A 27,776-nucleotide genomic window follows, 5' to 3' on the forward strand; every position below is an offset into this window, starting at 1 on the left:
GGTAAGCAGGTGGTTGTTCAGTATCTGGCACACTCTTTAAAAAGCACGGACAAGATGCTGCAAGGGCTGACTTATTTTGACCATCTTACCATTTACGGCAGAAGCAAAAAGTGCCGTTAGTACTGGATGGGCCAAATGGACATCATGGCCAGAAGGCAACATAACACAGAACAGGAAAGCAACAAAAGGTGTATTTGTCTGTAAAGCTAACACCCTTACACCCCTGCAAACCCCCATGCTCACACCCACTGGGGGTGCTGACTGCCCTTCTGCTTCATCTGCATGTTCACATAAAAACACAAGGACCGCAATGCACACAAACACACGCACATACAGATCCAAGAGTTGTGGCATGTATAGCGAATGGCTCACTGGACGTAGTCTGAAGGAGCAATAGGATGTGTGAAAACATAACCTTGAATGAAATTGTACCACACAAGAAACAAGTAAGCCACGTAAGTTGTCTCCAATATGATTTCGCATTTATACAAAATTAAAGGTTACTAAACGCTGTCATGAACATCTCCCATTAGCTACGGGAGTTAAATCCAGCGTGTGTAGTGTGTAACGTAAGCTTGTTAAAGGCAGATAACGTGGCTAATTAGTAGAGGTGGGAATCTTTGGGCACCTAACGATTCGATTACGATTACGATTCAGAGGCTCCGATTCGATCATAAATCGATTATTGATGCAACACAAACCCCACCCCCCACCCCGTTTTTCATTTTTTGTACACTAGTTCCAAAATTGTTCAAAAATCCTCTCAGGCTAAACAAAATACTATTTCAGTATCAAGTTGACCGTTAAAAACAGTAAATAAAATAATCAAGTCCCCATTCAATTAATTTAATGTTGTGAATCAACCGTTAAAGTTGTTAAAATTGCTACCGTTATTCCATAATTTCCCTTCTGTCTACTTTCGACGTGAAAGTTTTAAAACTGTTTCATCATTTAAAGATAGATTCAAGTCAAGATTTTGCCGTTTTTTTTTTTTTTTTTTTTTTTTTTAGATGAAAAGTAATTAGGTTCGCTGCAACAGAGCCTTCTAGAGAAGTCTACTGCTTTAAGATGGCGCCTGTTTACTAGCGCGGGAAAGTGTCATTTCGCATCTAGTTCTTGGTATATGATCTAACACGGCCGTCGTCTGTCATTTCACATCTAGTTCTAGATATATGTGATATCAACCATAGCCGTATGTTGCCGTATGTTTGTAGCAACTAGCAACTGGGCGCTGTTTGTAGCTGCTGACAGCCGCAGTCAGGTATTATTGTTTATCAAGCGAGTTGAACATGATATTTACTCTCGGTCTGTTCCTCATTGAGTCCTGAAGACCACGCTGACTGTGTTTTATTTCTGCTTTACCTGGTATAAGTCAATAATCAGAATTTGGATGTTTGTGAATCGTTCTCAAATCTTCCACGGCCGAATCGCGAATAATCTAAGAATCGGAAATTTTGCACGCCTCTACTAATTAGTATGCCAATTTAAAATTTATTTTGAATATTTCATGTTTGTTTGCTTTTCTTTTAAATTTATTTAACATTAAACTTATATTACAATTTGCTAATATGTTGTTTTGAAAAATAAAAATCCTGTTTTTGTAACCCAGAAATCACAAAATAAAACATTTTAGAGCTGTAATTGCAATACCGTGAAACCGTTATATTTTTGCATAAGGTTATCATATTGCCAGAATCTCATACAGGCACATGCCTAATCTACAGCAATTAACTTATCACTCCTGATACAAATAAAAAATTTGGCTCCGACGATCAGTAGATACCGGACCAAGCTACATAGCCACCAAGTTTCAAGACTATCAGTTCATGAATGACAGAGGAGTAGGACTTCAAATTTAGTGTCTACAAGAACAACAATAAACTGACAGCTGACTTGACAGGCCTTAAGCCTGTAAGAACTGGACATAGTGCTGGTGACGTTACTCAGCGTTCTGCTCCCATTTGAAGCTCGCTTTCTACCGGTCAGGGAGCTGCCATGACAGCAGTCATATTTCCCTCGCCATGTTTTCCTCTCGCTGTTCGTGAAGCCCATATTTAGGATATTTGGGCGATACGCATTCTCTACGTGAGTCCATGGGCCTCATTATCATTTTTTAGAGATAGTGTATGATTTAACAATTGTGGTACAAAAAAAAAAAAAAAAAAAAAAAAAAAAATCACCGCCGCATAGTTTTTATTAAGCCTCTATGTCGCCGTACAGTTTAAATTCAAAGCTGGTACCAGGCTCTTGAAGTGCTCGGTTTGGTTAATTTTCAGTACAAAAAAGGCAGGGGGAAAAAAAATTATACTTAAAATTATTTTATTTTTAAAATGTAAACAAGAGAACTTGTGTGTGTAAATAAATAAAAACGATCCATTTTTATGATATTGCAAATAGATTACGGTCTTTTTTTTTTTTTTTTTTAATAAAAAAAAAAAAAAGTTAAGTCTTGATTAAGTTATTAATAAAAACCTAAACTGTAAACATTGAACCCTTAGCAGCAACAGCCTTAACACGACACATGTAACTATTCATGCTCAGTTTTTAGATAAAGATTAACTACACATACCGTATTTTTCGGACTATAAGTCATAAGTCATCAGATCTTTTTTCATAGTTTGGCTGGGGATGAGACTTATTTGCTGGCACGGCCAGACTGTTCTCCCTGTATTTTTCAAACACTGCGAGAATAGTCTGGGACCCAGCCCATTAACGGCCTCTCGAGCAGGGACAAAATCAACCATCCAATCAGATTCGTTTATATGCGTGACGTGTTCTTAACGAGCAACGTCACTCTTCCGCGTCTGAAGTCGTCTCCACAACAACACAGATGGCGAACAAGAGAGCCAAGAATATGTTCCAATCCCTGATAAAATCAGTTTTAAATTACCGAAAACACATTGACACAAGTCCATGACAACAGTGTGTCACGCGCTAGCCATGTTGAATAAACTCCGCTCTCCTCGTATGTTTACTTCCGCTCGCAAGTCCCTCGTCCTGCCCTCGTCGCTTTACTAACGTCACGTCCGCCCGTCGCTGATTGGTCCACTCCGCTGTCTGTTTGCTGTGGCTTGCTCCGCCCTGGAAATTGTATCCGCTGAATGGTAGCCAGACTCAATAGCTGGAACAGCGGTGAGTCTGGTGTACCAGGCTAGCGACTTATACTCAGGAGTGACTTATGTATGAAATTATTAACACATTATGATATCATTTCACATGTTTTTTGGTGTTTTGGCTTGACACTGATGGTTTGGTGAACTTGTTAGCATGTTTTTTGTGCTATAGTTATCTGAATAACTCTTAATATCTATGGCCACGTTCACGTTCTGCCTTTGGCAATGTGTGTTCAATTGTATTATTGACTTTTTCATATTGAAATTCATGTTTTTAGTTTGTGGCGCTTTCACGCCCACGTGGGGGCGGACTCGCAGTTGTTTACGCGAAGAAGAGCACTCACACGCCAGAAGAAGACGGACAGCTACGCAGCGTCTCTGAGGGAGTGGGCGAGAGAGACAGAGAGATACACACACGGCTGCGAACCTACGTTCATTGTTTATGCTTGTAAAATATCTCTACAGAGGCAACGCCTGTGTGTATCATCTTTTCTGTCTTTGTTGTGTGTTTTCCACCCGCGATCGGACACTTAGAGCCAGTTGTGTGGTTGTTTGAACGATGTGCTAATGCTAGCGAACGCATGCTAACCGTTTGTGTCATTGCTGTAATAGCACCTAATTATCATTTATTTACGTTGATGCGAACCTGTTGGATATGGAGGACGAAATTGATTCAGAAAATCATACGGACGTCCAGCATCGTCATTTGGGAGTTTAGCTCGCTGTATAGCCAGGACCGAGCCGTAGCGTCCTGGTGAGGACAGTATATTCGCATTTTGTTGTTCATGCATTATGTAACATCATACTGTACTCTTATTCAGCATGTTGTTCTCTATTGTATTTTTATATTGAATATCCTTTCAAGATGACATATCTGTTCTATGTGTTGGATATTATCAAGTACATTTTCCCAAAAAATGCGACTTGTACTCCGGTGCGACTTAAAATGCCCAACGAAGAGGAAAAAAACATGTATATGGCTGGCACGACTAATACTCAGGTGCGACTTATAGTCCGAAAACACGGTACATGTTTTTTGCAGAAAGCACAGATCAGGTTTCAGTGACAATATAGATTTTTTTTTTCGTATAGATGTCGGTTGGTGCCATTAAATGGGTTAACATATTAGATGTGTTTCCTGCAGCATACACTATCTCAGTGGACAGATTTCAACAAACGACTTTAGATTTATCCACTGGCCTTTGTCCATTGATGCGTTTTAGTGGTCAAAGTATTCCCCTGTGCTGGTACCACACGGTCCGGCCTGGGACCAAAGGGGAGTGGTCGCCATGGCCGCAGAGCCGGACGCCCACCACTTGAAGGAGGCCAGCCCAACAGGAGACCATAGTGGAGTCAGACAAACTTCTAGCTCAGGCTTCTTCTTTGCATTTGTCATAAATAATGCCATTTGTCACACCTGCAAGCTAGTCACGCGCAGTCCTCATGGTCAATAGTGTCTGACACTTGAGGAGTTCGTGCGGAAACTCTCCCAGGTCTTCGGTTCCTCACGGAGCGCTTAGATCATGCTAGTAACAAATGTTATGAGGAAAAAAATGCATAAAACATAAGGGAAACGGTATGCAAATGAACCGAACTGAACATACAAAACCGAACCTGTTCAATTGAGTACTGGGGAGCCATTTGGTCAAAGACAGCGGCATGGAAAATGAATGAATGAATGAATGAATACTATGATTTAGAACTTGAGGATAAAAATGCAAGGTGTGACTGCCTAGTACATATCAAAATAGATAACTAAAAACACACAGGAAAAACTGAATATAAGTGTATGAGTCATACACAGGTCATTGACTTGAAAAGAGCAAATATCAGCTGATTAATCGGTCAGACCCCCCCTGTAAAATATTGCCACTTTGCAATATGTATATCCATGTCCCGGGAATGTTCTCATAATCCATGTAGAGAACAAAGAGAGATAGATAGACAGACAGAAAGACAGAGGGACAGATTTGTAAAGAGAGTCCCATTTCCAGCCGTTTGAGACGGCTACGATAAGTTTAAATGAAGTCGTGTATGTAATACATAGTTTTCACAAATCAACTCATGGCTCATATTGTTACTTGAATGTGCTGTAGAATGATACCATATGCCAGAAAAAATAGGAGATCCCCCCTCCCCTTAAAAAAAAAAACGTTTTTAGCGTTTCCTCAAATGTTATCAGATTGAAAAAAACACACCAAAATACTGTATGAATGACCTATAACAGTATACCACATAACATAGTAGCTGACAAAGTTCACAACATGAAACTCGAAGCATCACAAACTGCAATGAATAAATCAACGGGTGTCGTTACGGTGGTAATGGCTACTTCTTTTCGACAGTTTGGGTTTTATCCTCAATGATACAGAGACTTGGTTGGTGGGGGACGCGCCACTGGAGATGAATAAATGGTTTGCTTTTGCGCTCCCATCCAGCTGTGTCCTCGTCTGCATGATAGCCAGTGACGTTGATAAACAGCATGCATGTTTGTCTGTGTATGATGGGGGGGGGGGGGGGGGGGGCATACGGTTGTGTGCCGTACATATGTCTAGTTGTATGTATGGAACGAGGCCAACATGAAACAGCCTGGACACTGATCTTGGCTAGGCCCAGAGATGCAAGAGTGAAGACACAAACATAAAGAGAACAACAATAACACAACAACTACACACTCACACATGCCTATTGCTGCTGCAAATGAGGGATGAAGCTCTATTACGAAACAAAAGATCCAGTCTACACACTGGGCAATGACCACCACAAATCCACGGGCATTGTACAAAAAGCTGGTTATCTGTGGTATGGTAATGTACTGTATGCCAGACTGAGCAATTAAATAAGGCATAATGAAGTACACAATCACTGGTGTATGATTATGAAGCACCCATAAATGGACTTGATGTGAAGCAGGAAGGAATGTCAATCTTTAATATATGAGTAAAATCATTCAAAAAGTAATGTCATTCTATACAGTACTGTTTATAAGCCCCATCAAATGAAACTGTACAGTATTCTCCTCACAAAAGGAAATCGTCTCGTAACACAGCCTTAATAGAATATAATGCCGGGTGTGAACATCCATTGTTTATCAATAAGAAATTGAAGAAATAGTTTTAAATATACGCGTTGTGTCGATACTATGGAAATTGTTATTGTTTTTTTTGTTGTTGTGTAAATTTAAAACATAAAAAAGAAGCAAATACAGGTAGTAATATGCAAGCTAGTTGGTCGTTTGTAAATAAAGCTTCTTCAATCTTTTTTGGACAAACCCTAATTAATCTTTAAATAGTAGAACGCACTGTGAGGGTGTCATCAATGCCTAGAGCACTTAGTTAATGATGCATAGGTCAATTATTATGGAATGGATTAATTAAAAAAAATAGCTCCACGTTTGACTAAGTGAGGGCTGTCTGTACTACTAATGAACCTGCTTCACTTGATAACAGACACATTGAAAAACAATCATGCCCACAATTATTAATCTCCTCGAGCTGAATGAGACTCACACAATGAGACTGATTAGGCCTCACTTCTGATAGCTGGCCTGACTCAAACAACAAGCTAGCCAAGCACAGGCATGAAAACATTGGAGTCAAACAAAAGCGCCTAGGGAGCACATACTTATTGTACCTTAAATCAAGTATTATAGTGTTTTTCAAAAGGTGTACACACTAGTGTGCCGTGAGAGATCGTCAGGTGTGCCGCGAGAAATGATCCAATATCGCTTTTTTTTTAAACGTCGTCGGGCGGAGTTGCAGTAGGAAGGAAGGAGTAGGCAGAAAGTTCTCGGTCATGTGCATATGAGCGAGGGATTGCTCGTGTCGCGATCAAAAACTGCTCGGATTTCTAGCCAACAGCCAACTTGCTGTCCGCGACAATATTGACCCCAGCACGTCCACTTTACATCATTTGATTAGACTCATAAAGCATAGATATACACAAAAGTGTCTTTTCCATTCAGGCATGAAAATGGGTCAGGGGTTAAAAAGGTGAGAAGGGTGTGGAGGAAATATGTTCCAGTACACTGTACACCCCAACAAAATATTGAGCTCTGTCGACCCACACTGTGTTTCAGCAGGGCCGTGCAGAGACCGGTGGAGGGGCGGGTGCTCGTAGATCAAAAGGGGCACATGAACAAGTATTTAATAGACCTTAAAACAACATAACTTCAATTTTAACCAGCTTTAGATAATAATTGGCTGCGACTGTGACATACTTGAATTGGGAGGGGGCAACAGTGAATAGAAATCAAAACTGTCATCCACACTTTCTGGCTGTGACTCAGTCAGTCTAGCTCTTTTCTTCCTTCAACCTCTGCATCAAAACTTCCTTCCTCAACTTGTTCATCTGAGAACAAACCACATCAGATGGTCACTGAGCCACTAACAGCACAGTTTTCTCAAAACTATTATTTCATTATTATCCATACTTAACAACTCTAGCACCTAATGATTAATAAAGCAATGACATAAAATCTTATAGAAAAATAACATTGTAATGTGTTTATAATTGTATTTAATACCCGACTATCCTTGCAAACCTGTTCTTACCAGGTCTGCTATTCACCCAGCTGATGAGGTATCCGCTGCCTTTAGCAGCCTCATCCAACTCCTTTTTTTATCCCTTAATCTCCTTTCCCTACGAGGCATGTCTATGTAATGAAATATAAATATTTAAAAAAAAAAAAAAAAAAAAAAAGACTCCCCGGTGGCTTTTAGTTTTAAAGCTTTCTTAATTTCTTTCTCTCTCAATAACGATGGAGGTAGATTTGTGTTTTTATTATTCAATCAAAAAACAAAGTTACTTCTATCAAGTCCCAGCCGAAAATAACGCGTCTAAGGCGGACGGCGGGAGCGATGCGATGCGAGGCGACCCCTCAATCCGAGAGCATGCCGCTTAATTTGACTCAACAGTGTGTTTCTTCGTTTATATTACCGCTAAATACACAAGCTTGACGCCAATTTAACGGGAGCTTTTTTTTTTTCATGGGAGATTTGGCTAGCTCTGGCAGTGTTAAACGCAAGCTGCAACAAATGGCATTAACTTTTTTATATCGCAAAATGTGAAAACGATTGAAACCATCACTCACCAAATTCAATCTGCTGGCAAATACAGGCAAGTGTGTATGCTGCGCTCTGGTCTGCCCGGTGTGGATAAGGCCTGCTTTTTTGTTTTCGCAGCTTTGCAATTCAACCAAAGGCTCGCCGAGCACTCCTTGTTTCACGTAAGGAGTGCGCGCGTTTGGAATAATGGCCCGCAGCTTGGGCCGATGATTGGTTCTCGTCAGCGAAGCATCTAGAAGGATTTGCTGACTGTCCGTGTCACTTTTTTAAAGAACCGATTAGTTTACGTACTAAGTTAATCACATGATGATAATAATAATTTAATAAAACCTCCCGAACCGACCCCCCCCCTCCTCCCAAAAAGAATTTCTCCTCGGATCTACGCAATTCACGTAGGTCGCCCTTTTTGACTTCAAAACGGCGAATTTCGCCGAAAGGTGAGAGATTTTCATGCCTGTCCATTGTATCCTTATTATAGACCCTACTCACCTACGTCACAAAATGACGTGTCGCTGTATCCGGCCGCCATATTGTCCGTATTTTTTAGACCTATTCTCATTGTTTTCAATTAGTCGTGCAAGTTATAGAGCAATTCATGGAAGCCCAGGTGTTATCTGACGCTGTAAACTCATTGGATGCGTTGCATAAAAGGCGTTATGTGGAAAAGTTTCAGTTTATCCATTCGCCAGATCCATATTTGATGCCTAAATCGATGTTTTTCGACCCGCTGTCTTCGCCGTCTTTGCCTGACATCTGCTACCCTGATATTTACAACTATCTTGTCCACACAAAATCAACCTATTCTCACGAAAGTTTGAAAAACTTTAAGAGCTTGGAGGCTTATAAATACTTCGTTGCTGATTGGGTGAAATAGGTCCTTGTCCACGAAAATTCGGCAGGAATCCATCTTGTGCTCGGGAAGGTGAGTTACGAAATTTTCAATTCAAAATCTTTTGTTCTTGCTAACATCCACTGTCAAGTCTAATGTATTTCATGTCATTTGTCAATGGAGCTAGGGCTTTTAATGTTTATATGGTTTAGCGATAGCACTCTCACTACATACATATATAATATGTAATAAATATGAAGTGCGATAGCACTACTCCAGATTGTCCCTAGTTGAATTTATTTTTTGGCTTTTGACCTCAATAGTCAAATTGTAAATTAATTGTATGACAACTGTCTTATTATCCCCTTATAATTATATATTTTCAGGTAGTTCATTCACAACGTCTGAGTGTATGTTGTCGGCAATTAGCCTAGCAATGATCTTAATTGTGGTTGTCAGCCCAAAACCCTCTAAATATATATTAAATGCATCTTACCAGATATAAAATGACTACTACATAATCTGTGGTAGTCGTTTGGAGCCCAGTTTTCTCGTCGAATTGCAGCAGTCCATCTCGCTCTCCTCTCCGGGTCTCTCGGAATACGGTAAAACTTCAAGTCTCTCCGTCTGTCTTCACTGTTTTTGCAACCAACCGCCACACACGACTTCACCATTTTGATTATTAATGTTAACGAGCAGAAAAACACGCCATAATAGGAGGAATTTACGAAGCGCTAATGCATGACGAGTCGACGGACAACATGGCGCGGGGGCGTGGCTGTGACGTCATGTGAGTAGGGTCTATACGACCGTCAATTCTCCCCTTGTTTTATTCCAACACATTGTCGAGCACAGGAAGGTGGCTAGTAGCTAGAAATCAGAGCAGTTTTTGAACGTGTCACGAGCAGCTTTGCCAAGCAAGTTTAAACATTAGGGCTGCAGCTATCGAATATTTTAGTAAACGAGTAATCGACTGAAAGTTCTATCGATTAATCGGATAAAACATTTTTTTTTTAAGTGAAGAGCAATTATACATATAGATGAAAAAACAAGATATTTCGTGTAATATTGAACCATTTCAGTCAACCAATGTCTTTATTTTCAATGTACATTGTTGAAAACAGCCAACAATTGCATCTCAAATGTGACTAAGAAAAAAGACCAATTCACTGCTTTCACTCCAAAAACTTTTAGATCTTATATATATATATATATATATATATACATACATATTTCTTACCTAAAAATATCATTACACTTGATAACACACATGACTCAAAAGTTAGGTGTTTTTCCTATGTGTTTCAATTGAATTTCCACTTGTGTCAAGCTATAAGTTCTAGTTAAGTTTTAAGTTAGTCTAAACTTTAAGTCCTGATAGGATTTTGAGTTTTTGCAGTGTTCAAAATAAATGCTGTGCTGTATTGGAGCACATTAGGCACCAGTGCTACTTGGTGTTTTATCCAGCAATGACTACTGAGCTAAAATTGACAGTTAGCATTATTATGTTTTTATTTTACACCCTAATCACTCTACAGCGCTGTTTTCACAGATTAAATAAAGCCTATATGTAAAAGTTAGCCACGCATCGACAGTGGTCATAATGAATGGAAACCTAGCCCTCCGCAGGGATAACGTTATGTGAGCGAGTGAAAGTAACATTAATCTTATTTATAAGCACCGAGAAGTGTACTGCTTTAAGATGGCGGCTGTTTTATTAACGCCGCCGAGTCGGTCTTTTCGCATCTAGTTCTACATACATGTGATATCTATGACACGCATCAGACGTTACTTGCTAGGCTGCTACCACCGTAGCAACATGCGGGCGTAGTTTTTAGCAATGTCGGCACAGTTTGTAATGGCTGTCGGCTGCAGTAAGGTATTTAGGGCCCGAGCACTCTCAGCGTGCGAGGCCCTATTGTTCTTCGAAGGATTATTATTATTATTATTAGGGCCCGAGCACTAGACGTGCGAAGGCCCTATTGTAATGCAAAGGATTATTATTATTATTATTATTATTATTCTTCTTTCTTCATGGCAAATGAAAATGGCCAATTTGGAGGCCTGAACATGCACGAAAAGTCACCAAAATTTGCACATACGTGCAGATTCGCGTAAATTTCGATAATCTTGCGTCGTTTTGAAAAAATGTCAAAAAATGGCTCAGTGGCGCCCCCTTGACCCTTAAAATTTTCAAAAAGGCCTCTCCTCTCAGGTTTTCAACGTAGAGCAATGAAATTTGGGGAGTAGATACCTTATGCCTAACTGTTCAAAAAAGCCTCTTGCACCCATATTCCAAATCCAACAGGAAATCGGGTATTTTGGATCGAATGTGAAATTTTTTCGGTTCACAGTTGGAGTTTACGTTTGGAGGCTTGAACATGCACGAAAACTCACCAAAATTTGCACATACATTCAACTTTGCGTAAATTTTGATAATCTACAAAAAAATTTAACAAAATGGCTCAGTGGCGCCCCCTTGAAATTTTCAAAAAGGCCTCTCCTATTAGGTTTTTTCAACATAGAACAATGAAATTTAGTGAGTCGATACATTGTACAAAACTGCTCCAAAAAGTCTCTTGCACCCATATTCCAAACCCAACAGGAAGCTGGAAATTTTGGGTCAAATGCGAAATTTTATCGATTTACATTTGAGACCTTGTCGCTGAAGGATAAAGTTGGATCGTCTTCAAAATTGGTCAGACTATTCAGGAGACCTATGAGATCTTAAGTTTTCAAAATGGTGTGTTTTCATTCAAGGGTCTGGCCTGGGCGTGGTCCCAAAGTCGGCCATTTTTAGGCAAAATACCAAATTCAGAAAATGATTAAAAACTCCGTGATCCAACGTTCAATCTTTTTCATTTTTAGCATGTTTATGAGATATCCCAGCCTGAACACGACTGCATTGAAATATTACCCATTAGGCCTGGCGCCCCTAGTGGAAACAGGAAATGGCCTTCTTTATGAGACAGGCTCCTCCTCCAAGGGAAAAAAATCTATTGACCTCAAACCTGTTTCAGGGGAGCCTCAAGACATGTGTTCAGGTGCCTGATGAAAAATATTGAGTTTTCGTTGAAGCGGAGAGGTCCAAACTGGAAGTGAAAATGACCGTCAACAATTTGTCTCGCCAAAAACTTTGAACAGTCATAACTCGGCAGATATGCAACATATCTGCGCCAAACTTTCCGTGATTGTTGAGAGTCATACCCTGAAGGTTCTTGTAGGGGTCATTTGCATCAACTCTACAGTGCCAACTAGTGGCGACAGAAAGAAGTTTTAAAAAAGGCCTTTCCTATTGGGTTTTTTCAACATAGAGCAAGGAAATTTGGGGAGTAGATACCTTATGCAAAACTGCTCCAAAAAGTCTCTTGCACCCATATTCCAAATCCAACAGGAAATCGGGTATTTTGGATCGAATGTGAAATTTTCATGGGTTCACAGTAAGAGTTAACATTTGGAGGCTTGAACATGCACGAAAACTCACCAAATTTTGCACATACATGCGGCTTTGTGTGGATTTCGATAATCTTGCAACATTACAAAAAAATGTAACAAAATGGCTCAGTGGCGCCCCCTTGAATTTTTCAAAAAGGCGTTTCCTATTAGGTTTTTTTAACGTAGAGCAATGAAATTTGGGGAGTCGATACCTTGTGCAAAACTGCTCCAAAAAGTCTCTTGCACCCATATTCCAAACCCAACAGGAAATCGGGTATTTTGGATCGAATGTGAAATTTTTATCAATTAACAGGGTGCACATTTGAGACCTTGTCACAGAGGGAATCAATTGGATCATCTTCAAAATTGGTTAGACAATTCAGGAGACCTATGAAATCTAAACTTTTCAAAATGGTGTGTTTTCATTCATGGGTCTGACCTGGGCGTGGTGCCAAAGTCGGCCATTTTTTCGGCAAAATGACAAATTCAGTAAAGGACTAATAGCTCCTTGAAACAACGTTCAATCTTTTTCATATCTGGCATGTATGTGCGGGATCCCACCCTGAACACGAGTGCATTGAAATATTACTCATTAGGCCTAGCGCCCCCTAGTGGGAACAGGAAATGCCTTTTTTACGAAACAGGCTCCTCCTCCAAGGAAAAAAAAATCTATTCACCTCAAACCTGCATCAGGGGAGCCTGAAGACGTGTTCAGGTGCCTGATGAAAAATACTGAGGTTTGGTTGAAGCAGAAGGGTCCAACAGGAGAAGTAAAAATGACTGAAGCCATTTCGTCTCACCACAAGTTTTGAACAGTCATAACTTCTACAACATATCTGCGCCAAACATATCGTGCTTGTTGAGTCATAGTCTGAAGGGTCCTGTAGGGGTCATTTGCATCAACCCTACAGCGCCAACTAGTGGCAATAGAAAGTCACTCATTTTTTAAAATATATGTCCAGTTCTTTTCAGGTTGGTCATTGTAGTTTCAAGACCTTTTAAAATACTTATTTTACGGCCCATGTCCACATGTCTCTGTCTGTTGCTGTGATGACCCTTTATTCGCTCCTTTTTTGTAGTCCTCTGTCCAATAGGGGTTTTTATCTCTTAGGTGTGTGAATGTAAAGAGGCAACTTTCGCGCATGTTAGGTTCTAATGAGATGATTAGAGAGGACGATCTGCCACCACCCTGACCTGCACACTGTCCGAGTTGCATGACGTCCGAGTTGCGCTAGATTGCGAGGGCCCGTTCAGTCCTGCTTGCAGGCCTAGTTATTATTATTATTTTTTCATGGCAAATGAAAATGGCCAATTTGAAGGCCTGAACATGCTCAAAAACTCACCAAAATTTGCATATACATCCGGCTTCGCGAAAATTTCGAAAATTTAGCAACGTTTTTTTAAAAAATCAAAAAATGGCTCAGTGGCGCCCCCTTGAAATTTTAAAAATGCCCTTTGCTTTGATGTTTTTCAACGTAGAGCGATGAAATTTGGGGAGTGGATACGTTGTCCAGAGATGCTTCAAAAAGTCTGCAGCACCCATATTCCAAACCCAACAGGAAATCGGATATTTTGGATTGAATGTTGAAAAACATAGCATTTTGGGCGAAAACCAGCATGCACGTTTCAGACCATTGCGCCGAGCCAGTACGTTGGATCTTCCTCAAAATTGGTGTACGTCTTCATGAGACATATGAGATATTAAGTTGTGAAAATGGTGAGTTTTCGTCCACGGGCCTAACCTGGGCGGGGTACCAAAGTCGGGTGTTTTTTTGGCAACGCGCCAATTTCAGTAAATGATTAATAACTTCCTGATACAAGGTCCAATCTTTTTCATATTTGGCATGCGTGTAAGGTGTCTTCACCTGAACACGACTGCATTGAAATATTTTCCATTAGGCCTGGCGCCCCCTTGTGGGAAGAGGAAACACCCATTTTTACGAGAAAGGCTCCTCCTCCTGGTGAAAAACATCAATTGACCTCAAACCTGCATCAGGGGAGCCTTAAGACATGTCTTTAGGTATATGATGAAAAATATTGAGTTTTCGTTGATGTAGCAGTACCCAAACAGGAAAGTGAAAAGACCCTCGGCATTTTGTCACAAAATGGCCAATTTCGAGGTCTGAACATGCTCGAAAACTCACCTAAATTTGCACATACATGCGGCTTCATGTAAATTTCATGAATTTAGCAACATTGCCAAAAGATGTAATAAAATGGCTCAGTGGCGCCCCCTTCAATTTTTAAAAAAGGCCTGTCCTATTAGTTTTTTTCGACGTAGAGTGATGAAATTTGGGGAGTGGATACGTTGTGCAAAACTGCTCCAAAAAGTCTCTTGCACCCATATTCCAAACCCAACAGGAAATCGGGTATTAGGGATTGAATCTTGCACAACATGGCATTTTTGTCTAAAACCAGCATGCACGTTTGACACCATTACGCCGAGGCAGTAAGTTGAATGCTCCTCAAAATTGGTCAGACTATTCATGACACATATGAGATGTTAGGTTATCAAAATGGTGACATTTCATTCACGGCCCTTTCCTGGCCAGGGGAGCAAATGTGTCTTATTTTTGACAATACAATTCAGTCAATGACTATAAGTCGCGGTTTTTTTCATATTTTGCTTTGGGGTGCGACTTATACTCAGCAGCGACTTATGTGTGAAATTATTAACACATTATGATAAAATTTCCCATTTTATTTTGGTGTTTTGGACTAATGGTTTTGTGAACTTGTTAGCATGCTATAGTTATCTGAATAACTCTTAATAGCTATGGCCACGTTCGCGTTCTGCCTTTGGCAATGTATGTTCAAATGTATAATTGACTTTTTTTATATTGAAATGGATGCATTTAGTTTGTGGCGCTTTCACGCCCACCTGGGAGCGCACTCGCACTTGTTTACGTGAAGAAGAGCGCTCGCACACCAGAAGAAGACAGACAGCTACGTAGCTCTGAGTGAGTGAGTGAGTGAGTGAGTGAGTGGGCGAGTTAGCGAGAGGGAAAGACGGCTGCGAAGCTACGTTCATTGTTTATGCTTTTAAAATATCTCTACAGAGGCAACGCCTGCGTGTATCATCTTTTCTGTTGTTGTTGTGTGTTTTCCACCCGCGAGCGGACACTTACAGCCAGTTGTGTGGTTGTTTGAATGGTGTGCTAATGCTAGCGAACGCATGCTAATCTGTCACGTTATTGCTGCAATAGTACCTAATTATCATTTATTTACGTTGATGTGAACCTGTTTGCTATCGAGGACCAAATCGATTCAACAAATTATGCGGACGTCCAGCATTGTCTTTTTGGAGTTCGCTGTATATAGCCAGGACCGAGCGGTACCGTCCTGGTGAGGACAGTATATTCGCATTTCGTTGTTTATGCACTGTACACTGTAGATTTATTCAGCATGTTGTTCTCTATTGTATTTTTATATTAAACTGCCTTTCAAGATGACATATCTGTTCTATGTGTTGGATTTTATCAAGTAAATTTCCCCCAAAATTGCGACTTATACTCCGGTAAGACTTCTATATGTTTTTTTTCTCTTTGTTGGGCATTTTCTGGCTTGTGCGACTTATACTCAGGTGCGACTTGTAGTCCGAAAAATACGGTAATAACTTCCTGATTGAAGGTGCAATCTTTTTCATATTTGGCATGAATGTGAAGTATTTCAGCCTGCACATGACTTTATTGAAATATTACTCATTACGCCTGGCGCCCCCTAGTGGGAACAGGAAACACACTTTTAATTAAATAGAAAGGCTCCTGCTTCTCAGGGTCAAAAATCAATTGAACTCAAACCTGAATCAGCGGATCCTTAAGACATGTGTTCAGGTGCCTGATCAACAATTTTGTTTCGTTAAAGCAGAGGGGTCCCATAGGAAAGTCATAATGACCGTCGCCATTTTCTCTCCCCACTAATTCTGAACATTCAGACATGCAATATATCTGCCTGGATATCTGTCTGTTGTCGACTGCCACCGCCCCGACCTGCCTGCCCTTCGACTTTGTTTGACGTCCGAGTTGCGCCATACGCGAGGGCCCGTTCAGTCCTGCTTGCAGGGCTAGTTTTTTATTGCTTCTTCCTCTACGCACGTGACGTCAGCATGTTGTCCCGCATTAAAAGTAGTCCGGGCAAAACGTGATGCTTCAAGCTGGTAAAATTAAACGATTCATCGAGGTGAATAAAATTACTCGGATCAGTTTTTAAACTCGAGTTACTCAAGTTGCTTGAGTATTCGTTTCAGCTCTATTAAACATTATCTCCAATCAAAACACCCGTCGTTTCAAACTATGGACTATTTTGTTTGCCTTTGTGAAAACACAGAGAAACAGGCAACTTTTTGGAGAAAAACTACAAAGGGAAATGAAAAAGGAAAACTACAAAGGTAGATGAGAAAGCCCTCAAAGCCAGTTAGCTTGTCGCTGAACTTGTTGCTAAATCTAAAAAGTCCCACACTGTGGCAGGGACATTAATACTACCTGTCTGCAAAGCCATTGGCAGAGAGATGCTCGGCCCTGATGTGGTTAAAGACATTGCTTAAGTGCCCCTGTCTGATAATTCTGAGCTTTTCAAGCCTAACTGCTATAAAAGAAATAAAAAGAGAGAGACACTGTGAGCTGTTGAAAAAGATTCCTGCCAGGATATCGGCTTTGTATTCATCTAAATAGGCTCAAGTTTCACACTCTCTGTGTTCATCTTAACAGGCTTAAGTTTCACACTGAGTAAGTATAAATACTGAGAAATTATTTTATTATTAAATATACTGTACAGAAAGTAATTTAGGAACATTTTTGGTTTGTGGTGTGCCGCAAGATTTATTCCGATGTAAAAATGTGCTGTGACTCAGAAAAGGTTGAAAAACACTGAAGTACATTAGTTACCTGCAAAACCAATGCCGGAATGTTCCGTGACTGTGCGCTTGGTCAAGAGTACAAAACGTGGTAAATTGTGATTAATACAATTTTACTTCAATCCAAAATGTAATGGGTTCTTCTTTGGCCTACGACTCTCTCCTCCACAAAGCTTTTTGTATAACATTGGAAAGTGTGAACAAAACACCACCTTTGGAGAGAAAAGTCAAGGTAATTGATGTACAGTATATTTTCAAGCTTGCTAGCTCTACCTGCGGTTTTAAAGAATACTTTTCATTTGAGTCACTGTGGCAATTTAAGGCCTTGGGGACCAAGGCCACTCTTTTACCCACTCTATGCCATGGGTAAAAGTGTGCCATGAAACATAATCACGTGTGCCAAAGAAATATCCAGTTTCACATAACTGGTCTGAAAATTATCATTAAAATATATTAGAGCTGAAACTAATACTCGAGCAACTCGAGTAGCTCGAGTTTAAAATCTGATCCGAGTAATTTTATTCACCTCAAGGAATCGTTTAATTTTGCCAGCTATAATCATCACGTTTTGCCCGGACCACTTTTAATGCGGACAACGCGCTGACGTCACGTGCGTCGAGGAAGAAGCAATTAAAAAAAAAAAAAAAAAACCTTAGTGCAGCCGACAGTCGATACAAACTACGCCGACGTTGCTAAAAACTACGCCCGCATGATGCTAGTGTGGTAGCAGGTAGTGTCCGATGCGTCTCTACAGATATCGCATGCATTTAGGACTAGATGCGAAATGACAGACTCGGCCGCGTCTAGGCAGCATTAGTAAACAGCCGCCATCTTTAAGCAGTAAACTTCTCAGCACTAATAAATATAACGTTACTGTCACTCGCTCACGTAACGTTAGCCCTTCGGAGGGCTAGGTTTCTATTGATTATGACCACAGTCGATGCGTGGCTAACGTGTCTTACATACAGGCTTTATTTAATCTGTAAAAACACAGCGCTGTAGAGTGATGAGGGTGTAAAATTAAAACATAATAAAGCTAACCGTCAGTTTTAGCTCAGTAGTCATTGCTGAATAAAACACCAAGTAGCACTGGTCCCTAATGTGCTCCAATACAGCAGGTATCATACATTTATTTTGAACACTGCAAAAACTCAAAATCCTATCAGTAGTTACAGTTTAGACTAACTTAAAAGAACTTAACTAAAACTTAAAAATAGCTTGACACAAATTGAAATTCAATTGAAACACGTGGGAAAAACACATAGCTTTCAAGTGATGTGTGTTATCAAGCGTAATTACATTTTTAGGTAAGAAATGTTTTTTTTATAAGATCTAGAGGTTTTTTTGAGTGAAAGCTGTGAATTTTCTAGTCACATCTGAAATGCAATTGTTGGCTGTTTTCAACAATGTACATCGAAAATAAAGACATTCACTGAAAATGTTCAATATTAGATGAAATGTCTTTTTTTCTCATGTATATTTATGATTGCTCTTCACCTAAAGAAAAAAAAAAGTTTTATCCAACAACTCGATTAATTGATAGAATTTTCAGTCGATTACCCGATTACTAAAATATTCGATAGCTGCTGCCTTAAAATATATGTATTATCTAAATTGTAAATATTTAACTAGATCAGTGATGTTGAGATGCACTGATAGATATATTTTCTTGAGCCCAAGTTGGAGTTGCAGTACTTACATTTAAGCACTCATCAAAATATAATAACATATTATATTGCCTTTTTATCGTGCAATTGTGATGAAAATGTCTTTTATTTTAACCAAATATTGGTCAATAAATAAAAGACTAACTTTTCTTCATTAGGGCATATTCCAACAACTAAAATCCTTACGTAGTAAGTACAACACAGTCCACTATCAACAATTTGGGCGTTTTAGAAGCCCTTCAATACAAAAAAATAATAATAATAACCAATGAGTAGTATTGGTTTATTTTTATGACAATGAGTAACATAAAGATGAAAAGAATTAACACCAATATTGTACTGGTATCGCTCCAGCGATGTATAGAAACAGGCAAATATTCACTCTCACGTTCACATTATCATTGTGTTGGAATTGAATACAAACTGCCTGAATTAAAGTAAGACAGATGTACCACTCACCATCTGTGACTTGCATTATGAAATATTCAATGGAGAGAAAAAAAATCACTGCTCTTTACCAAATGTAAGTGTTAAAATTCAGCATTTGGTTAAGTGCAACTTGTTTATACTTCATATTGGCTGCAGTGAGGACTATAAAAACTCAGCACAACACAAAAGAAAGCCCACTGCTATGAGCTCATCCATACAAAAGAGCACATGTGTTTACACGGTTTGATCTCTATTTATAGCCAAACAAAAGAATGGAGAACAAATAAAAGCCTGCTCATTATTGTATCCCTCAAGTGAATTCTGCCACATATTTGTGTAAGGCAGGTGGAGAATTCTATAAATGATTCATCTAAATTACAAACTTCACCAAACTAATTTATAGGCAACAACAACAAAAAAGTTTAGGCAAAAGATTGTAAACATACTATATCTGTGATTATGAAACAGTTTTGTTAGACAGAAAAAGCGCAATCTATTTAAGGCAAATAAGTTATTTATTTTTTTTCGACTTTGACAGAAACGCGACGGTCGCTTTCTAGCATCTGGGAGCGTAAACATTGCAATTTGTGTGTGAAATAAAAACTAGTATTTTGGCACCCTGCTGACCCGGTTACGTCAAGACAAAACGCGCCTACCGTCCACGGCCATGCTCGGTCTCAGCGTGGGTCTGTGTGTTGCGCTGTCACCAGGATTCTTCCATTCTGCAGCCGGAAAGACGGAATGTTCTGGGGGTCGGAAACGATGAAGCAGAAGGAGATGAAGTCCTCCTGATCGTACAACCGGAAGACACGCTCACTCCCCGCGTTCAATTGTTGTCATAGACGACGGCAGTCACCTCACCCCCGCACTCATGAAGCGACAAGCGCTGAAACCCCGCCCCCTTTCTGCACCTGACCACCCAGAGATTGAAAGGTCACTACTGTGCACAGTGTGCGGCTGATTCGCCCCCGCCCCCTAACTCGCTCTCCTTCTTCCGCTGGATGTTCGTGCTCCTTGCAAACTACAGGAGGGAAATGTTTTAAAATAATTTCTCTCTTGTGGAACGTGGCTGTCACATGGAGAGCATGAGTTTGAAATTGAAAGTTCGCATAATCTGTCATTTAAAAAAAAAAAAACTGATTTGTATACAAATCTATCTATCACAGCAACGTGTAATGTTACAAAGACAGGCGCTTCCAATAGCTGTAAAAATATGGCGTTTGGCACAAATATAACGTCATAAAAAAAGATACATACATGTCAACCCGAGGCTGGTGGCAATCTTACAAATAGTGACGTATGCCCTTACAAATTGCTGACTAATCTTACAACGTTTTATACAGCGTGCAATATGAAACAAAAATAAAACTCAATTTTCAAAATAATATGAATTTGTTGGTAATATTCTCACATATAACCTGGTGCACTCAATGAACAATCAATATCTTCAGCTACATCATGATTGCTAAAATTTAACAGTGACTTTTGTTATAATTGTATCATTTGTATGTAGTACTCTTGGCAATTTCTATCATGTCTTTTGATGGCTGCACTTGTGGTGACCACAAGTGACAGAATTCACCTTGGGGACATGGGTGGGGCATTTTGTGTTCCTGGGGGGAAACTATATTTTGCCGTGCACGTTTCCGGCACAGATACTCGAGTTTTTTTTTGTTTTTTTTTTAAGATTTTAAAAAACAAACAATACAAAAAAGACTCTTGACTATCTGTTTCCGTTTCCGGCACAGATACTCAAGTTTTTTTTAGTTTGTTTGTTTTTTTAACTCTTGAGTATCTGTGCCGGAAACGCGCACGGCAAAATATAGTTTCCTCCCAGGAACACAACATGCCCCCCCATGTTCCCTAGGTGAATTCTGTCACAAGGTAGTGGTCACCACACACTTAATGGCACTTCAGCTCGCAATTCAGTTTGACTTGAAGGTAGTTCGTTAATGTGTCCAATTATTAATTAAAAAGGTCAATTGATAAAATGAACTAACCGATGCAGTCTTTGAGTCAGTGAACATGTCTTTTGCTAATTCTGAGAAGTGATCAGCAATAGTTGCAGGCAAATTGTGTTCGGCAACAAATTGGCCGAATAAAATCTCCACTTTCGTCACTTTTCATTCTGCAGACTGCATCTTTATGACCAGTGTTGTTAATCTTACTTTAAAAAAGTAATTAATTACTGTGACAAATTACTTCTCCCAAAAAGTAAATTGAGTTAGTAACTCAGTTACCTGAATGTAAGAGTAATTATTTAAAGGTAAGTAATTATATTTATTATTCGAAATATCTGTCATTTTTAGCTTAGAATCATTAATTGATGTCTAATATTTAGTTTAAAAAAAAGGACTTTAAAAAATTATTCACTCGCATATTTTCAACTTTTAAACACATTATGTCACAATGGAAAAAATAGTCTCTGTAAATAAGTTACGGCTATCTACCTCATAACTATCGCTTAATTGTATTTTTTTGTTACTGTCGCATTTCCCCGATATTTTAGATGATAAATAATTAATCCAAACAAAGAAAAATTGAAAAAAAAAAAACCTTTAAAAGGGTAAATACTAGTATATGAAAAAGAAAATCTCGACCACTCCTTGATGCCTGCGATTTCAGCATCGCGACCCTTGTTATATTACCATGTTTCACCCATAAAATCCCAGCTGTGTCTTGACACTCGGTGATACATGCTACATGGAGTTTTTGGATCAAAAAGAGTTTAGTACGCAATAATATCTCGTGAAAATCATGGCGTCTTTAATTATGCTCTCTCATGCTCTCACCTCCAGTTAGGGTTTCGCTGTCAAAATTCTTAATTTTTTTTTTTTTTTTTTTAAATTTAAATGCCCTCCTTTTAAAAAAAATTCTTCCCCCACAAAATACAGATTTTAAGCTTTCCGATGATGTATCACACAGGCATATACGACAAATTTTTAATTTGGCCAAATTGGGGGTCTCAGAGTGGAACTTCAAGTCACCTGAGTGTTTTCCGGCATATTGCAATTTGGAGTTTTTAACAAAGGTGTGCCCCACTGAGGCCCAAGGTGTTCATGGAAATTATAATAGTTCAAAAATGTATATATTGTGCTTCCATTGTTTCACAATTGCTATTTTGTGCCAACGAATTACAAAGCATTTTGTGCACACGATATTGTGGTCACACTTAAAAAAACTGTTGGGCATCAAAGGAAAAACATACTTGTGTGTGTGTATTCTGCACTACAGTCCCACATTCCAAAAACTGTCTTCTGGAATTATTTCATGTGATTTTCATTCATTTTTTAATTGTACTTTGTGTGTGTCATGATTTGCAGCCTACCTTGGGCATACCCCACCTCTCCTCCAAAACTGGCTGCATTGGATTGGCTCCAGCCCACCTGTAACCCAATAATAATCAAATGGATGTATGCAAGGCCCTGGATGTATGTATGGATGGGGGATTGATCGATGGATGGGCAGGCGGATTGAGATGTATAATAATATATGGGTGTGTATATACAGTATATGTGTGTGGATGGATGCATGATTGGAAACACAAATATATTCGTCCTTGGATTTAGCATTCAATTCTCAAATTTGAGGGGTTCTTTGCAACATTCTATAGTGATACATAATAATGACACATATGCTTAAAGACGTTGACCACTATAGTACATAAATAACACTTGGTAATTTAGATCCTAATAGACTAATCTTAACAAAGTAGCAAGCATGCATACGTGGAACTCTCCAGAATGTAAACGGAATTTCTTTGCATGACAATTTCAGCTGTCTCATCATCATCTTTTGTCTGTTTTTATGTGGAAGTCCTAAAACTCACAGTGTGTGACCATCACAGGTTGAAAGCTATAAGTAAGTGGTACAAATGGTCTCAGTTAAATTGTCTTTGCATTAGATTACTAATGTGGAACGAATAGTCTCCCCTTCGCTCACATACTTACCCATGCTCACACATGGTTGCAGAAACAACTAATGATATAATTATGCGATCTTTTATGTTTAATTGTGTAAAATTTCAACAAGCTCATTTGTTGATTAGAATGCAGAAGCATTTACAGCTTTGATTAGTTTCAGAGCTTTTGGGAGTTTAGTCAGTATTGCCGTTGGTAACATTCTTGCTTGTTATAATTAATTAAGAACTTCCCTTAAACCCTCCTATTCTGAAGCTATGAAGAATATCCTTTTGTTCTCGCAGGCTACTTTTGTACAAATATGTTTAATAGACCTCATAGTTTTTACCAAACTAGAATGAATTTCGTGTCTGTCTTTTTCGATTGGATTAGAAAATAATTATAATACTATTACTACAAAAAATGAAATATACAGTACATGCACACCCATACATATATACACTCACCATACAAATTTATTTTGTAATTAGCTGTATTATCTCAAGGATGGACCGAGCTAAAAAAAAAAAAAAACCAAAATGAATACAACAAAAAAAACATAATCCCTATTGCCCCTCCGAGAGCAAATTTTATTTTTGTGTTACACGTTTTACATTCACACATTCAAGTCAACACACACAGACAACACGATCCGATATGCGCCTTAATGGACAGGATGTCACAGTCAGGAGCATGCTACAAGCATTTCATGTCTATGTCAGAGAGTCTGGTGCCTTGCTTAAGGGTTCAAGTAACATTAGCTCATCCAAGATCCATACACCATTGCTTGTTGACTGAGCTACACAAACCCTAGGGGAGTGGTTGTTGGAATTGTAGGCAATATAAATGTGTGCGGATGATATCAGCTATCCAAACATGTGACCTTTGCATCATGAATGAGACAAATGTTCTTCCAAAAGGACTAAACCCATCTACTTTCTAACAGGCAGCTGAGCTTCACTTCAAAGAGGATCAAGTAGTGATTGTGTCTTTGTTAGGATAATCTCACCATATCCCAGGCTAACTGATTCACTAGCCATCCAGTGCTTCCTCTCCTGCCCAGCAAAAGTACACCAAAAGACCTGTCCCGAAAAGACCTTAAAGAGGAGGGAATAGGAACAGATGTGATTTCACTTCCCCCACAAAAAAACAAATGCAAGCCGAAGGGGAAAAAATAAAAGAAAACTGCTCCAATGGCTAGATCTGGTAAATGGTTGAGGGTGATCAGCGTTCAAGATTTTCACCCTGTGCTTATATAGCAAAACAATAGCAGCTATTTAAACAAAACCATTGCGCGGTGCTGCCATCTCCATGGTCCCAAACTTATGTTGAAAATTCGGTCATGGACCAATGAAACTCGAAGCTTGGTTGGGATGTCACAAATGGTATGGAAAGTTTTTGGATATTTACCATTAAAACCGCATTTGTAGAATTCTTCTATTCACTGTATTTTTAGAATGTCAATAGAAAGCACCCAAACGAAAACAATGTAAATGATGGTGAAACCAAAGGTAATAAAGGCTCTTACACTTGACCTGAGACCTATCTTACAGCATTTGTCCACTGGTTCTGTGGAAGACAAATATTTGACTGGCCCCTGGCACTGGCAACCAACGCAATGCCGCTTATTACAGCTACTGTCTTTTACCATTTCACTCTTTCACTCTATCACGCACACACACGCACGGACGCACACAATCCCCTACAGACATACACACATTTGCGAATGTGTTTAATCTCAGAGACAGATCTTAATTTAGAAGTGTTCTCATGTGCGCCTGATAGGACATTTGCTCCTGTCTAACAGTGAGCAGTCAAAGCATGTATCTTTAATTCAGATGATGGTCAAGCCCTTTGAATAATGAAGTAGGTTTATGGGGTTGGACCAAGAAGCTTGTTGTGTGCACATTCAGCAACATGGATGATGATCCAATAATGTTTATCATTGCACCTCCTGGCAGAGCAAGATATCCATACATTTCATCTTGTAACAGATTACTCTATGAAACATGTATACTTTCCGACCTTGTTTATCAGCCCCCCCCCCCCCCCCCCCCCACATGGTGTCCATGGGTAAATATAATTAGCTAACGATGCACCACTATGTTCATAGGTAGGCATGTTCATAGGCATGTAATAATGAATTTCTTATTGTTATTTGTTCTTTTTCTCTTCTGTCTGTTTCTTTCCTTTCAGTCACCCCATAACCATAGGCGGAGTTTGACTTTTGTGGGGGGGTGGGGGCAAAACATGTTGATGACCCCGAAACCCAGTGTCAACAATACATACAGCCGTTGTGATCGATGTAGCCATCCCCAACGATGGCAATGTCAGGAAAACGGAACACGAGAGAAATACCAAGGGCTCAAGGAAGATCTGGAGAGAAAGCAACAGGGGTGCCCGTGGTCAAAGGAGCACTGGGGACCATGTCCCCCACACTGGAGAAGTGACTCTAGTAGATACCTGGAAAAACATCAAACATCTCCATCCAGAAGAGCGCAGTCCTAGGAACAGCAAAGATTCTGCGCAGAACCTTCAAGCTCCCAGGCCTCTGGTAGAAGACTCGACCTTAAGATGAACAGCCACCCTCCCACCTTACCAGAGGAGATGGGGGAGGAGGAGGGAAGAGTTTTTTTCCCCTTATGTATATTGTTATATTGTTACATACATACAAAATACATTAGCCTGGTTCAAAAATTAAAAGTATATCATCAGATGTACATCAGATGGATCTGATGTTTTTTAGGGGTAGCACACAAGCCCAAAGGTTTTTACATACATTTAGTTATTTTGGCATCCTATAGTTGTATAGGCACAAGAATACCAAGGCTCGCATCACTCTATTAACTATGAAAATGTCACCTAATCAATGAGGAAACCCAATTACTAAAAAAACATAATGTCCTCAGCCATTTTAGAGTTTTTTTTTATTCAGAACATGACTACTTTCTGGCTTTTCATTAGCTGCCTTGCATTCACAATAATAATGGCTGGCATACAGTCTACGGATGCCATTATTCTGATTTGATTTTGTAAAAGCAGCAATTCTGGGTGCAAACCTCCATCAAAACTTCAGGTAAAGCTTTTTGTTTTACCACCATAATGAACTGAAGAAAACCGTGAGGGAATCTGCATCAGCGGCTGTGGATCCGTTTAAGATCTGGATTGTTCGGGACCGCTTTCATCTGACCAAGAAAGAAAAGCGGTGTCTCCATGACATATGCGTCTTTGGTGTCAAAATCTATATTCCTGCTTGGATCGAAGCAAGTGTTGCTGTTGTTACTCCCAACGTTGATCTGCACTTTTTCAAACAGTTAGTTATGTCTTTGATTGCCTTATCCTTGTTTGATGATGGTGTGTCCAATCAAGAGAAGGAAGCGATTGGTATCGTGATGACCCAACTTTCATGTCCTGGAAATGGATGACTGAAGCTAAAGTCACTCTGACGCAAGTTGAGAACATCCATCGTCCATGAATTTGCTGAACCTGGCACAAAGTTGTTCTTTGAAATTCTTGGACTGGGCGCTCCTGAATCCTTGCAGCATCCACCTGGTGAGTGGCAGAATCAAACATCATATCCAGCAACTGCTGAAGTCGTGAAGGGGCTTACAGTCATCAGTGATGATCCCTAGCGTGGAGTTGCTCTGATTCAAGACTTCAATCAACACTTGACAGAGAATGGGGAACAGCTGCAGTTATTATTGCAAGTACTAGAAGCACACAGGAAATTTTTCCAACTGCTAACAAGCCTAATTATGTAAACTAGTCAATGTCAGGGGAATTTACTGAAGTGCAACATGTTTATATTGTTATTTTTCATTGTAACCTTTTTTGTATGTAACCAACCAAACATAAACTGTTTGTGCGACCAGTAAAAATGAGCAGAAATGTGTTTTTTCTTGGTATTTGCTTCAAACTGATGTGGATCACATTTCTAGAGGCTGTGACTAGAAAAAAAAAATCTTTTTTTTTTTTTTTTTAATACAGCTCTGGACTACTCTAATAGATATATATATTCATTGATTCATCTATAGATATGGCGGAAAACACAGACAAGGCTGAAAAAGCAGTTTCTGCTCTTGCACCCCCATTGAAAATAAACTGCTGTATTTTAAGCCAAAAGCACTGTTGTGTTTGATAGAACAATATATCTATATGCTGCCATAGCAGAATCATGGCGCACTAAGCCTCTGAACTATTTTTAATTTGTCCGTTTTACCCTGAAAACCCCACAGACGTCACGCATCTGCTTTTGTTTCAACCTAGCCATAAAAAGAAGGTAAGTAATTATATTTATTATTCCAAATGTCTGTCATTTTTAGCTTAGAATCATTAATTGATTTCTAAATTTTAGTTAAAAACAACAACAACAAAAAAACGACTTTAAAAAAATTATTCACTTGCATATTTTAAACTTTTAAACGAATACGTCACAATGAAAAATTTGGCGTTTGTAAAAATGTCACGGATATCTACCTCATAACTA

At 39.3% G+C, this 27,776-nt stretch overlaps 1 protein-coding gene across 1 annotated transcript in view; it reads right to left on the minus strand.

The window, feature by feature from the left end:
* Nucleotides 1–20,263, minus strand: part of samd10b (sterile alpha motif domain containing 10b) — a 76,515-nt gene extending 56,252 nt beyond the window's left edge. The window contains exon 1 of the mRNA XM_057830191.1: nt 20,048–20,263. Within this exon, the coding sequence (XP_057686174.1) occupies nt 20,048–20,060 (13 nt within the window). The 5' untranslated portion in view covers nt 20,061–20,263. The remainder of the gene's footprint in view (nt 1–20,047) is intronic.
* Between the last annotated feature and the right edge of the window lie 7,513 nt (nt 20,264–27,776).

The sequence above is a fragment of the Corythoichthys intestinalis genome, chromosome 2 (assembly GCF_030265065.1).
Source record: "Corythoichthys intestinalis isolate RoL2023-P3 chromosome 2, ASM3026506v1, whole genome shotgun sequence".
Taxonomy (NCBI): Eukaryota; Metazoa; Chordata; class Actinopteri; order Syngnathiformes; family Syngnathidae; genus Corythoichthys; species Corythoichthys intestinalis.